The sequence below is a fragment of the Megalops cyprinoides genome, chromosome 3, assembly GCF_013368585.1.
Source record: "Megalops cyprinoides isolate fMegCyp1 chromosome 3, fMegCyp1.pri, whole genome shotgun sequence".
NCBI lineage: Eukaryota > Metazoa > Chordata > Actinopteri > Elopiformes > Megalopidae > Megalops > Megalops cyprinoides.
Genome location: NC_050585.1, coordinates 42,365,469 through 42,379,837, shown reverse-complemented (window position 1 = coordinate 42,379,837; position 14,369 = coordinate 42,365,469). Strand labels below are relative to the sequence as shown.

The 14,369-nt window shown below is 47.2% G+C and overlaps 1 protein-coding gene across 4 annotated transcripts in view; it reads right to left on the bottom strand.

Moving 5' to 3' along the window:
* The window catches only part of LOC118774858 (transcription factor COE1-like), a 142,981-nt gene that overhangs the window by 29,247 nt on the left and 99,365 nt on the right, over window positions 1–14,369 (bottom strand). For all 4 annotated transcript variants that reach the window (XM_036524410.1, XM_036524408.1, XM_036524409.1 and 1 more), the window contains exons 9-10: window positions 7,989–8,119; window positions 4,665–4,791 (exon numbers count right to left, since the gene is read on the bottom strand). In XM_036524410.1, the coding sequence (XP_036380303.1) occupies window positions 4,665–4,791; window positions 7,989–8,119 (258 nt within the window). The remainder of the gene's footprint in view (window positions 1–4,664; window positions 4,792–7,988; window positions 8,120–14,369) is intronic.

Sequence of the window (14,369 nt, the reverse complement as noted above, 5' to 3'; positions counted from 1 at the left end):
ACGCTCGCCCCTCTTTCCCCCGCTCTGTTAGCTCCCTGCGCTCACAGACTGTTTTCCTCGCATGCCTGCCGCTGCCTTGACGTGACGAACGGCAGTTGAGGGGCGCCTGCGTTTCGCAGGTGAGAGAGACGCTTACGTAGCGCCCCGCTTTTGGCACATATGCCGCGTCTCGCTGCTGCGCGCTGGTGAGCCCACAGCCTGCCTCACACCTCCGCGTGCCAGCATCCCCATATGGGCGCCTGTCATTTCAGTCAGGAATTTATTCACTCTCCCTGTCCCCTGCCCTGCATTTCAGACCCGAGTCCTTAAGGGAGCGTCAGTAAATGACCGACTCGGGCGATCAGGGGGCATGGTGCTCCCAGCTAGCCACGTATCACAGGCACAGGTGCAGCATGCCGTGCTAATAATTAATCACAAATAACCTCTTAGTCTGAGGCAAATGGCTGGGAGCAGCTGGAAGACTTGTCACAGTGTGACTCAACATGGAACTGGGCGACAGGGAAACCATTTCTATTCTAGCTTTGCTGGCTTTGTGATTCGGCACGTTTGACTTGCCACGTGTGATTTAAAAACCCAGCCTCTCTCTCCTGTTATTTTGGTTAGAAATCCCTGAGCTGAGCTGAGGATGACGTAACAGGGTTTGTGTTGGACGTACGGCGCCAGGTAGTGACCGGTGTCCGCATGGCTGTGCCTTCATCTGAAGTGGCAGCACTGTGGCTGTATTGATTTAATTAGGTGCTTGGTTCCGCTACGTTTCTTCTCCACAACAGCAGTTGCTCAGCGGTGCCAGCCAGCACCGCCTCCCCAGTGCCACCCCCAACACCAGTGTAATTCGAGTGCCAGCTGCCACCGACTCCTGCCAGTCGTCTATGATTAGTACCCACTGGCAACCGGACCCTCGGCGATGCCAACTGGAGCCGCGAGAGGAAAATGCCGGACACAAATCCCTGTTCGCTGGTTGGAGCCTCTGCAGACCGGGGCAATGCACAGAGATGACCAGGAGAGAGGGAGGGAATTGGAGAAGGGAGAGGGAAAGGGAGGAGAGAGGGGATAGATGGAGAAAGGAAGGGGGGGGGGACAGAGAAGTGGAGAAGAAGTGGACAGGGAGGAGAGAGAAAATACGATGGAGAAAGCGGGAGGACAGGGAGGAGAGGAACTAGGGAGGAAATGGCAGGAGGGGTCTGTGTGGCTTAAATGGTGTCCCTAGCTATGTTGACATGACGGGACAGACAAGGGATCATTTACACATCAAAGAAAGCGAGGTCATCGTCTGTCTTCTGCCCCAGAGTGCTTTGCATGTGATCGACTACGCTGTTGGCGGCCATTGACTGTGATAAGAAAACCAACAAGTGTAGCTCAATAAACCACACAGACTTACTAGCGCTGCCAGGACTGGTGGAACCCATCCAGGAAATCACCCAAACTGAAACCTTTTTTATGCATTGTTCCCCTTTTACACCCCTCCCAGCTCACACCACAGTAACCTCTGCACTCGTACAGGAAGAGACAGTAAAAGCAGTCCTCTGACACACATCCACTCTACACACATCCACTCTACACCCCAGAAAACAGAATTCCGACTGAAGGATATGCACATCTCTATTGATGTCACTCTATTGAGCGGCTTATAAGTCTCAGGGTGTCTGGGAGCAGAGAGACGAGGGAACTCTGCCAGCACATCCATCCCTGCCCTGAAAGAACAAAACTATATCTATTCCAGTGGTCTCCAGGGCTCAAACCGGGACCGTAGGGCTCATCCCATGCTGAGGTTAGTGACTTAGCTGACTGAGCCACTTTGGAGCCCCTCAGCTTGACCCCTTTAATATGTTTGCACAACTAACTATCACACTGACCAATGTAAATAACCACCATGAGATACAGCTGCATGACATTGAAAAAGGTTGACGTGCATTTTAAAGATGATAAACTTCTATGACTGAATATTTGACACAGGGGGTAGCGGACTGCATTAACCCATCATTAAAGCGAAGTAAAACCTCATGCGTTTTTTATGTTTTTTAAATTGCACAGATTTAGATTTTTCTTCATGTGCAGGCTAGTGTTTTCATTTGATTCAAGAGCAAAACATTTTAAAAAGACAGAGATGACAGCATAAAGGAGAGACAGAGCATACAGAGCTTTGACCTCTGATCCCCGGGGAGAACACAACCTTGATGCCGTCGGGGTACCTGCTGGCTGGGTTAAGTTTCCTGATTCACATGGTTGAAGGAACTGCCAAATGTTTGGGTCGAAGGTCATTTCCTCCCACTTCTCAAAGCCCTCAGCAGCCAAAGAGCATTTAATGGCGGCTAGCCTGGAGGGATGTCTGGGCTCTGTGATGATTAAAAATGATTTCTTCATAACGAGGCCTTACCACCAGAGGACGCGGAAATAATGTGTGTGCGCGTCTGTCTGTGTGTGTGTGTGTGTGTGTGTGTGTGTGTGTGTGTGTGGTGGGAGCGTTAGCACTGGATGAATCCATGGGAATCATGGGTATCAGAAAGATAGACCCACTAACAAGCAAATAGTCACAACCCTGACAGATATCAAGAAACTGCATTGAGACCTATTCCAGGACCCCATAAACTCTCTGTAAAAGGGAGCAGCAAAAAAGCCCTGTAAAAGGACTTAAACTCTGTCACACCTGCCATTTTTATAGTGTAGCTTTGGGAAATTGCAGCTTGCTGAAGTTCTCCTTTCTTCTGATCATTTCACTCTAATCAATTTATATGAATTGCTTTCTTTGACTGTTGTATGTGATTCTGTAATTATGCCGCCTTTATTGTGTTGTTCTGGAGATCTGGAGATCTTGGGGGGCGAAAAATGTACTGGAATACCAGCACTGCTGTAGACCTAAGCCAGTCTCTACAGCCACACAATAAAGGCAGCACAATTACACAAACCGCAAATGGCAAAAATACAAAACCCATCAAACGATAGATGAAGAAAAGCAGCAGCAGAAACAACAACAACAAAAGCTGAAATGAGATGACAGAGAAAGCTTGGACAGCTGTGATGGAAGCCACACACTGCAGACCGGGGGAGCTGTGAGGAGAAGATCAGTGTCAGTCAGAACTCAGATATGAGCCTTTACATGCTATACTCTGTGCCAGCTCGCCTGTCAAGAGTGTAAGGGACCGCCATTCCCACATCCCTCTTTACAGGGGAGGAAGAGGAAAAGTATATCTGGTATTACTTGATAGTTTTTTTTTGGGGGGGGGGGGGGGGGGGGGGGGGGGGTTGAGGGGGTTACTTGTGGGAATTTTGGGGTGATCCAGAAAGAGGCAGAATTAACAAAAAAGGGAACGTCTTTCCCCGAAGGTAGAGTACATCCTTTCTTTTACCTTTATTCCAAAGCTCTGTCTCTTGCACTTTCAAAAAAAAAAGAAAGAAAAGAAGGAAAAAAGAAACAAGAAACCAAAAAGTCAAGAGCAGCAGCTCCTTCTTTTAGCGCTGCTTAAATTGGTCTGGGATTTTCTTGCGCTCGGAGAGAGAGCGGAGCAGAAATGGTTTGCAGCCATGGTCTTCCATTATGTAGAACTAAACTTATTACAAACACATTTCTCCTCCAGGGCAGCTCCTATAATTTTCAATTAGGTGCAGCAAGGTTGCGAGCCCAAAGACGACACCAGCCTCCACTGCTGTTTGATTAGCTCACCCAGTGCAACTGTTGGCTCACTTTTGCATGTCCTTATTGTGCAGTGGGATCTGATTGGTGCATGCGTGCCTGTGTGTGAGAGTGCATGTGTGTGTGTGTGTGAATGTATGATTATTTGTGTGTGTATGTGTGTGCGTGTATGTGTGTGTATGTGTATGAGGGTATGCATATGTGACACAGAGTGAGTGTGTTTGATTGTTAATGTTCATGCACACTTAGGTGGATGCATGTTTTTAAATGGATTCAAGATGGTAGGCAGTAAAACATGGACTGTTTTCCTGGTTTAATTGTTACCCTTTTTATGAGCATTAGTCATTAAAATATCCTACCTGAGGCAGTTAAATACATTCTGCTGGAATCCTGGACCAGCAACTACTCAGATCACACCGGTATTCACCAGTGCAGAGCCAGCACAAGGCCCGTGTATTCATCACATACAGTGTACCTGACCCTGATATTAATCCTTTAGGTCACAGCTCTTAATTCCAGCAGGCTTATTCAACAACGTCCGACTTTAAGCTCAGTATCTAATGAGTCTTCCCCCTCTTTCCTCTGTGAGAGAGATCTTTTTTGCCCTTATCTTTGCATAATACAGGATGTTGCTGCTTGTGAGAGCGCAGGGATTCAGAGTGACCTCCGCAGAGAGGAAATACATGGGATTCCACCACAGCAATGCATCCGTCCGCGGATCACAAACGTGTGCACGAGAAATTCTTTACGGCCTAAGACCGGGCCTGTTTTTTTTTTTTCTTTGTGACAAATGATTCATGTTATTGAATTCTGAACAATTTCCTAATGTTTCACTCACTTATTTCCTGTGATGGAAATCAAAGTGATGAACGGGGTAGGGAAAAAAAAAGAAGGGGAAAAAAATTCTGAGAAAAGACTGGCTGTACTTCTGTGAGTGAGAGCACTGGGGATGGGAGCTCAGCTCTGAGCATGAGGACAGGATGCAGCCTAACCAGTATAGCTCTGTGAACGCGAGCAGGTGGGGCAGGGAACTCACCGGTATAGATGAAGCGTCCAGGTGTGCCTTTGCAGAACTGCTTTGACTTGTACGACAGGGTGACCTCCACCACGCCCGGGATGTGTCGGGGAGGGGTCTGAACCCGGATGGCGTGCGGGGTGATGAGCTGTTGGGGGGAAAAAGAAAGAGATTAGAATTGTAGTACCATGGCCGAGACTCCACAGTCAAGGGGGGTTTCTGACACATGGCGGGGCAACTGGTAATTCAAGTTCCCAGCCAATCAGAGACTCCAGGGAAGTATTATGGGTGGCAGTGCAGCATAGTGGTTAGGAGCAGGACTTGTGACCAAAAAGTTGCTGGTTTCCTCAGTAAATATCAAGCCGTATAAATGGACAACATATCAAAACTGTAACCAATGAAAGTGGCTTTGGATAAGATCGTGTATTAAATGCCAATAAAAAGGACTGTATTGGAGAGAGGGCCTGGACTTTGTGGATTTCCAGGGGAAGACTGGGTTAGACTGCCATCAGCAGCAGGGGAGGTCACTGGGATGACTGGGGGCCAGCTGGCCCAAGCGGGTGACCCTGAACTGGGGATGGACTCAACACCACGACCCCTGGCGTGGTCAAACAGCATCTGCTCCACGCAGTGAGAGGCCCTGCTGCTTCTGAAAGGCGAGACAAAACAGCAGCCACGGAGAGCCCTCACGTGCATCTCTGCGCAGCCCTGCATAGTTCTGTTAGCCGCAAGGTCCCCCACGATCCCCTCTCCCACTGAAACTCTCCCCCCTGCCGCCCCGACAAACAAACACTTCACGTCAACGACAGCCACCCGACACCGCCCACGACCTTGTCGAGACGGCAGAAAACAAACACTCCTCACACGAGCCGGCCGGGACGAGAGGAGGAGGAGTGGGTGAGGAAGAGAGCGGCGTGTGACTCTGTCTGACATGTTGCGGGCGAAGCCGCATCTCATGAACGACCTGCCGTGCGCCGAGTCTCCGAGGTACGAGAGAAGTGCTCAGAGCTTTAGCCCCCACTAAATAAACTGTGGTGCTTGCAGATTGCATTTCTGCTAAAATATGCACGCGTTGAAGGAGTGTAGTGTGGCTTGTACTGTCACTTATGGGAAAAAAAGGAAACAAAGCCATGGCTGGAACTGAACTGTTCTTTGTTAAGCACCACTGGAGAATCCTACACTGTGGGTGAGAGAATAAATTCAGCCCACTGGGGAGTGAGTCCCCGGACAAGTCAAGGGTGGCAGTGCAGCGTAGGGGTGAGGACCAGAGCTTGTAACCCAAAGGTTGCTGGTTCGATTCCCTGCTGGGGCACTACTGCTGTGCCCCTAGGCAAGGTACTTAACTGACAATTGTCTCAGTAAATCTGCAACTGTATAAGTGGAAAATAACATGCAAAAACTGTAACCTATATAAGTTGCTCTGGATATGAGCATCCACTGAATGTCAATAAAAAGGACTGAGCTGGAAAGGGTACCGGTGTCACTCAAACTCCCATTGCTGAGGGGCTTTGGGCTCTAAATCAGGAGAAGAGGGCCTTCAGCTGGCTTCTTAAGTAAACTCTTAAACTCTTAAGTAAAGTAGTAAGTGGCCATAAATAGGCACAATTAGGACAAATGTGTCCTGGGAGGGGTAATTAGTCTTTTTTAGAGTTCCCCCTTCATACAATCCATTACCTTCTGACCTCAAACCTGGTTTAGATGGGGTTTTTTTCATTGTTGATTCAGGAAAATAACAAATCACAGAAATAACAGATGTTTCTAAACTAATGTGAAATAATAGCCCCTGTAATTATGCGAATTAACTGCAACAAATAATGAAATAAAACTACACCAAAGAAGAAAAAAAGGCATAATGTCAAACATGTGTGCAATCACACTGTGTCTGCTCATTGTACAACCATGATGTGTAATTTGCAACAAAAATAAACAAACATTAATTATTATTTTAGAATACTTTATTTGAATAAATGGCGAGATTGGATCAGCTCATTAGAACAGCAGGGGAAAAGAAGGCCTGCTGTTTTAAGACTTTTTTCCTCTCCGGTGAGTGTACCTTCCCGCTGCGAGAGGGGGGTGATTTCGGGGGTGGTTTCAGGTGTGGGTGGGTGGATATTGTCTCCTATACCTCTGTAGGAGAGGTGCTTGTGGCTGACACAGCAAACGAGTGCTGTCTCACCTCTCCCTCTTGTCCTCAGGAATATCTATCTTCCAATCAGAGCGTGTCCCTGCAATCACTGCAGCTGTGAGCAGACGGTACAGCTGATATGATTGGTGGGTGGGCCCCTGGTGGAGGTTCAGGGGTGACAGGAACAGCTACGGTTGGGGGGGGTGGGGCTGGGGTCATGGTCGTACTAGATCAGTTCAAGATGTGAGAGGGAGAGTTCCTGTAGAACCATCAATGGAGCCTTTGCTTAATGGTGAGATGCACTGCAGAGTTCTAGGCATTTATAAAGTGTATTATAAGCATATTTAAGTATATCAGCATAGTTCTACATTTAAATACACTTGCAGAAGCTTCTACTCGATACACATTCAGCTCTGTAATGAGAGAAGCGCCTCCTCTGTAGCCTTCTTCTCTTCTGTCATGTCCAGCAGCACTGAAACTATAACAGGGACAGGATCACGCCATTACATGATTGGATGCTGAGGTGTCACTGGCTGTGGCATAGCCGGCGCGACAGGGCCAGTTTGGCCAGCTCGTTCAGACCGATTGCGGGCTGGTGGCGCTTTACGCGAGCTTAAACTGTCTCTTAATGTGCAGTTAGCAGAGCTTTCATATCCCGGCAACCGCTCCTTTCATCCGTCTGAGGATACACCGTGACTAATGAGCGCCTTTTCATGGCGCTGCTCTTTAATGCTGGAGCACTTGAATTGATCACTAACCTCGTTTCTAAAGGAGGGAAAAAAAACTGCATGGCAGATGAGAACACAGCACAGTACGACTGTTATAGAGAAAGAAGTCAAGCCTGGACAGGCCCCCACATAGTTTGAAGCCAGCATTGCCTTATCTGCTTGGCAAAAACACTCACTCAGTGTAACTGCAGTGCTGAAAAGTGAAGCATCTCACTTAATAGCGCTACAATATCTCCTCCCTGAATCTATACTTCAGTCCCCCCCCCTCGGCACTGTTGCATTACAATGCTGGATTAATCTGGGTAGGCTTCATAATTTTTGATTGGATAGTCCTTTCCCTCAAGACAACTGATTGGCAGTTCTGAATAAAGAGAAGATACAGCCCATCTGAGTGTCTCTTCTTTCTTTATAGAGAGGGCAAACCACACACTTTAGTCTCTGGGAGTATGGGATGCCTCAGCCAAAGAGAAGCTATCAGGGTGGGCAACTGACCTCGCTCCAGACCAGCATGGTGCCGAAAATGACCTGCAGCCCGTCAAAAAAGTTGTCCCCGATGATGATGACGGTGGCGCCCCCTGTCGTCCACCCCTCACTGGGGCTGATGGCTTTGATGCAGGGGGCAGCTGAGAGAGAGATAAAGAGAGAGAGAGAGAAAGAGAGAGAAATAAAAAGAAAGGGTGATGGAGGGAGACAGATAAAGAAAGAGAGAGAGAGATAAGGAGAGAGAGTCAGTTCAGCTTGTTCACATTGGATACATACAGCACAATTTGAATTTTCCACACATCTCTGTCATTGATAATAAGTCAGGAACTTCTGCCGTGGCTCAATGGATCAGCACTTACTCCTGTTTCTGTAGCATGCAGTGGCCGATGTACAAGCGCACCACCCCCTCAGGACAACAGTCTATCAGAGGGCCGTTACCCATAATCCATCTCTTTAATGCTGAGTGCCAAGCAGAGCGGCAGTTGGGTTCCAAGTCTCTGATATTACTTGGCTGGGCTGCGAGCCCCTGACCTTCTGTGTTCGTCTATGTATTTGATTTCATTAAGAACACTTTAGAGATTTTTTTTTTCACCAGCAATGCTTTCAAATGTAGCCCATCTTTTTGTTTTAATTGATCTCAGAGGAGTAGTGCATGAATGCTCTGCTCTGAAAGACCAGCACAGTAATGCTGGTGACCTTTTAATTTTCAGTGTACTTCTCTACTCAGAAACAGTGGGGAAGTTGTAGCAGTAGAGCTTTGGCTTGCACAGTTCATTTACAAATTAGGCACAAGTTAAGCCACAAGCAGTAACTAACTTGCTGTACTATATCAAGAGTATGCGAACAATATTGATATACAGCCAATGGCTGATAATTGCGTATGCTTGGGACGGTTCCAAGGTTATGCATTTAACTGGAGTATGCACATAACAGGAGTAATACACAATGGGATTAAAACAGGAAGACAATAAAACAGAGTACGCAATTATTCAATATACTATATACATTCATAATTGTTCAATTATCCGGACTAGACTGTATTAGTATTTTACCAGCAGTGCACATTTAATTAACATTTAGAATTAACATAACATTAAGAATGACATTATTATTCACCACTATTCATTTATCTGGCACATGTAACACTGAAGACACACAAACACTCAGTGACAATACACATATACATACACATACACACATACACATACATACACACACATGTGCATATAAACATACATACAAGCATACAACAGTTACAGGCTTTTTCCCATTCCCCAACAGCAAATACCTAAAGCTGTATGTCTTCCTCCATATTGGTTGTGGGAGGTGTAGATCCAACACGCACCACTGTACCACACTGGAAATAGACCAGAATGCACCACGGTCTATACTTGTGTGTCATATGGCAATGACACATATTTCTAGCACCAGAGAGCAACTGAGCCGACTCAGCAGAGCAAATTACTAATGACTAACAGTTTTAAGCGTACAACAGCATTTACATTACAGGAATTGTTGCTGTGTCATCACCCTTCCTCACCAAGGCAGAGAGTGTGATTTAGGCGAAGATGGTTTGGTGAGGGGAGATTGGTGCTGAAACAAAACTCCTCAGCTCCCCTGGACTTTATGATGTGCTTATTAAAGACAGGCTTCAGGGTTGTAAGAGGTCCAGCACAACCCAGGAATGTCAGACAGACTGAGAGAACACCTCCCCTTGTGTTACGGCAGTGATCACTTCACAATAAAAGCCCTCCCCCTGTCCTCAGGGAAGCCACAATGATGCTAATTCCTGTGATTACACACACACCTTTATTAAATATTACTCTGCCCCGCGTGTAGGAGGGCCGGGGCGGGCCCTGATTGTTTTACGAGAGGCATGTAAATGTCAGCTGAGCGCCACTCTCGGCAGGCAGATCATCCCCAGTCCTTACAGGAGTCGCTCAAAGGCCAGGAGCCCAGGGAACCGCTGACAGAAAAGAAAAAAAAAAAAAAAAAAAAACGCCAGCCAGCCATAAAAGCCCAACACGTTAATTGCTCTAAATTTCACTCCAGGATGTTGAACTTTGGCTCTGGATTGTGATGGCGTCTTTCCAAAGGCGCTTTGTGCACTAATTACTGGAACTCCAATTAGCTTTGGGTTTTTGAAAAAAAATGGTAATAAGAAAAAAAAAGATGTATGAGCGTTCAGCCTTGATATATATATATAACATTTCAAACAGGCATGCTGTCAAATGATAGGGGTCTGTCTGTGCTCCACTGCCTTCCACTGTCAGGTTTCAGGGGATGGCTTTCCGTGGGACTGGGGAATACAAAGGTTGTCATATCTGGTGCAGTACCTAAATTAAAGAAAGGTTGAGAAGTGCAGACTCGCCCTGAAATACGATTGGAGCAGATGGCAATAAGGTTGGGGGGGGGGGGGGGGGGGGGTGTTGCTATAAGACCCAAAGTTTGAGCTTAAAAGTTTGAATTGCAGTAGGTGCAGAGGGAAACGAGGACTCCTTCAGCCTGCAACGGTTTTGGTCACCTCGTAATTGCTGCAGCCAAACAGCGGTTGTGCGTTCTCATAAATAAAACAACGGTGCTCATTCTGCAACACTCGCGTATGTACAGCTGTGCACTGCCCATGCACTGTGAGGGAGATCTAGGAAAAACAGCTATGCTAGGATACACTGAGGTCAGGGGAACTGTGTGACCTCTGACCTCAGAACCACGACATAGATGTGTCTGACGCAGCCAGTCCTGGCCTGGACTATGTGTGGTGTGTGTATATAAAAGAAGACCAGTCTCCTCTTCACAAAAGATGCCCTTCAGAGTGTGGTGTGTTTCTCTGGTTGCAGGCCATATCGTTATTTGCTTTCACCTCACATGGCAGGAGAAAGGAAACCCCAAAGATGGGGCCTGAGAGTCCTCCCATGAGTACCAGGTATCGGGGGAGATTGGGGGGGGTCCTGACCCCTCTCACACTCAAAGCACAAACTAGGAACAGGAAACCAAAACCATCTAGTACTCTGTAAAAAGCCCTACAGCTGGATCCAACTAAGACAGCCAACACCCCCCCCCCCTAAAAAAAGTAAAAGTTTTGTGGTTTTAACAGTTCTGAATACAGGCCCCTTAGAAAAACAAAGCTCAGTTACAGCTGGGACTCAGATCTATTTTTCCTGCAGCCTAATGCTGTTTTTATCATTTTAAACTGACAGAAATATGACTTCATAATAACAGCACTTGCTAATGATAACAGGCTCTTCAGTGCAGGGAGGGGCAGCGCAGCACAGACTCTGTCTTCCGCTTGGGCGCTTCTCACACAGACTGTGGCAGAGGCCACTGACGGAAAAGGTCAGCTCGCTTATTATGGGCTGTCTGCTTTCTCTAAGGGTCCAAATCACAACAGAGAGGAGCTGTTGGCTCAGCGTGGCTCCATTTGTTCGCTTCCCAGATGCTAAAGTACAGTCCGTAATGATCGGGCAATGTAAAGGAAGGCGTGAGTGTGGAGTGTGCTTGTGCCAGTAATGTGTATCAAATGCACTGAATCTGAGTGTATAAACTTGTCCACCTAACCTGTTTGTTAGCGGGCCTTCAAAAATGAAAGTTTCTGTCACAATTTCCAGTTTTTGTTTCAATAAACTGCATTTCTCAACTTAGTACGGCAGTTTTTTAAAAAAATTTTTCTTTAAAAGGAACATTCCTGACTAAGCAGCAATCACGCTAATGGAGACGGCGACACGCTGGTAAAGTCTTCCTTTGCACCAGCAAGGGGTGAGCTTAAGCCCCTCAAAGCGATCTGATCTGATCCGATCTGATCTCTGAGAGAGAGAATGAGAGATAAAGGCAGGGAGACAGAGAGAGAGAATAAGATAGAGGAACAGGTGGCACTCATGTTATGACATGCACTGTGTCTCAGTGTTAAACCCCCCAACCCCCCGCCCCTACACTCCATGACATAAGCCACAGACTCCTGCTAAGAGTCAGCTAATGGGAAACAGAGACTCAGGCTGTCAGCTTGAGACTCCTGCTCTCTTCCACCTACTGTACATTGTCCTGTCATCACAACTATCATGTCTATTCTCAGAGGGAGAGGGCAGCTTCTAGAGGGGGTGGGGGCAAAGGCGAGGACATGAGTTTGATTCTGGGGGCGGGGCCTGACATGAGTGACAGCGTAAAATGGAATCGGTAGAACAACTATGCAGCCGGCAGCACTGCCACCAGAGGATTGCAGGTTTGGATCCCAAGAGGGACAGCACTACCGAGAGAGGTACTTACAGGTACTGGAATTGCTGCAGTAATATAAATATAGATATATTAACACAAGTCATGCAGGTGACTCCGGAGAGTGTGTCTGTCAGGCAAATGAGTCATACACAGTCTTCTCCACAGTTTTCATGCCCCATTGACTACATGTTCATTTACCTGCTGACTTCCCTGGACTAACACAGTGCCTGAAGGTCCAGGCTCCTGGGGTCTGCTTTTACAATTAGATTAAGCCGTGATGAAGATGCTGTGGTATTTGCATATCATTTTTGCTTGATCACACATTCTCCATCAAAACCTGGGCTGCTGACCCCATTTACTGGACAGCGCTGTTCGTTTTGAGTTTTACATAACAAAAGAACCTTGATCCGCTGGCTGGGGGCAAAACTTGATTCTACAAAAGTTGATCAAAGTCGAATTTCAATTAATTTCTATCCAGGATATAGGTTTGAAAGACTGACTGAATGAAAATTGTTTGAAATGTAGCTTTATGTACTGGACAGTAAGATACATGTTTGTTTTGATTTATGTATTCTAATGCTGACCCTTAATTTAGCTGAAAATAGCATTAGATTAGTGGACTTTTCGTATTTTAAAAACACAACCTTTAAAATATGAGAAAGTAGAGGGTAATCTTATTTGTATTATTCAGGCTGCCAGACATGGCCTGGTTTGCTAAACAAAAAATTCTAATCCAGTTTTGTCCCAGATGAATGAAGACACATTTTTTTCCCCCACGTTTGCCACACTCTGCTGTAGATCTTCCCTTCTCGGCGATGGGGTGGACGTGCCGTAATGCAGGTTTGGCGATGTGGCAAACCGGGGAGGCGGGCGACGAGAGCAGGAGCAATCTGCGGCGGTAATCTTGGCCTAAATGGACGTTTTTTGTTTTGTTTTTTTTGTGTGTGTGTGTGTGTGTTTTCGCGGGCGCTGAAATTGTGCAAGGATTAACCAGATGGTGGAACGTGAGTCCATCTGATAGGATTAAACTTTGGTGCCTCCCCTCCCTGCCATCTGTTCCCCCGGCTGCTCGCGCACACCCGCATGCGCCATGCCACGCCGCTCGCACCCACAGCCGCAGCCACAACACGGACGCTGCTCCCCACCCCCCATGCCCCGCCCCCCTTTGGCCCCGGGACGCCTCTTCACACCACAGTGCTTTCTGCTGAAATACTGGCCCGCGCTTCGCCAAACTCCGGCTTACGCCCAGCCAGGACCCCTCAGTGCGGAAGCCCTTTGTCTGTAGGTGGAGGGGGGGCTGCTCAGGTGGAGGGAGTGTGGGGGGGTGCAGAACATTGCCACCCCTTTGTCTTTGAGCCTAAAGGATGTGGCTACGGTACCTGAATCATAAGAGGATGATGTCATTGGAACACGGAGCAGTGTTCCGGGAGTCACACCTGATAACCTTGACAACCCACCGGCTCCCTAATCAGCCTCAGACCTGGATCTGACGGATGACCAGTGGGTGCTACGCAGTCCAGCCTTGATCAGGGAGTGCTGCATTGTGGGTAACCATCCCACACTCCCGTTTCTTGGATGAGAGACCCAGCTCTCAGCGGGGAGATGAGAGTGAGAGAGGAAGGAGATTCAAAAGCAACTCCTTGTTCGCTCGCTGGGCCAGCACTCACATATGGAGTGTACAGCAGACAGTCTTTACTTCTTAAAACAACATGTAATTTATGCTAATTGCCTCCAAAACAGAATCCAGCAAAACCAGCTTCACCCCTGGAGAATCACCATCCCGGCTTATCAAATGAATTCACTCGTACTAACACTATTAAAAAAACAATCTCTAACGTGTGTGCCGAATAGAAAATGAGAAAGTGATTGGATTTGTTTGATGCCGCAAATCTGTTTCTAAATGGGCTGCACGAGTCTGATGAAAGCATCAAATGCTCATCGTGATGCGGTAACCTGGCACCAGCGTTAGCCAATGGGGGAGAGGCTTACTGCGTGATAAGACCTTTTCTCTCAGGAAATCTGAGCTCAGCATTGTGCTGCTCTGTCTCTGTGAAGCACACGTGCGTTCAGAGACAAGGCGTCACTGGGGAAATTATTAGTTTGTTGCTCTTTTTGATCCTTTAAGAGCCTGAAAAGCTCTGTGCTGAACAATGGAGAAGAAAGTATATTTTCTTTACAGTTTTC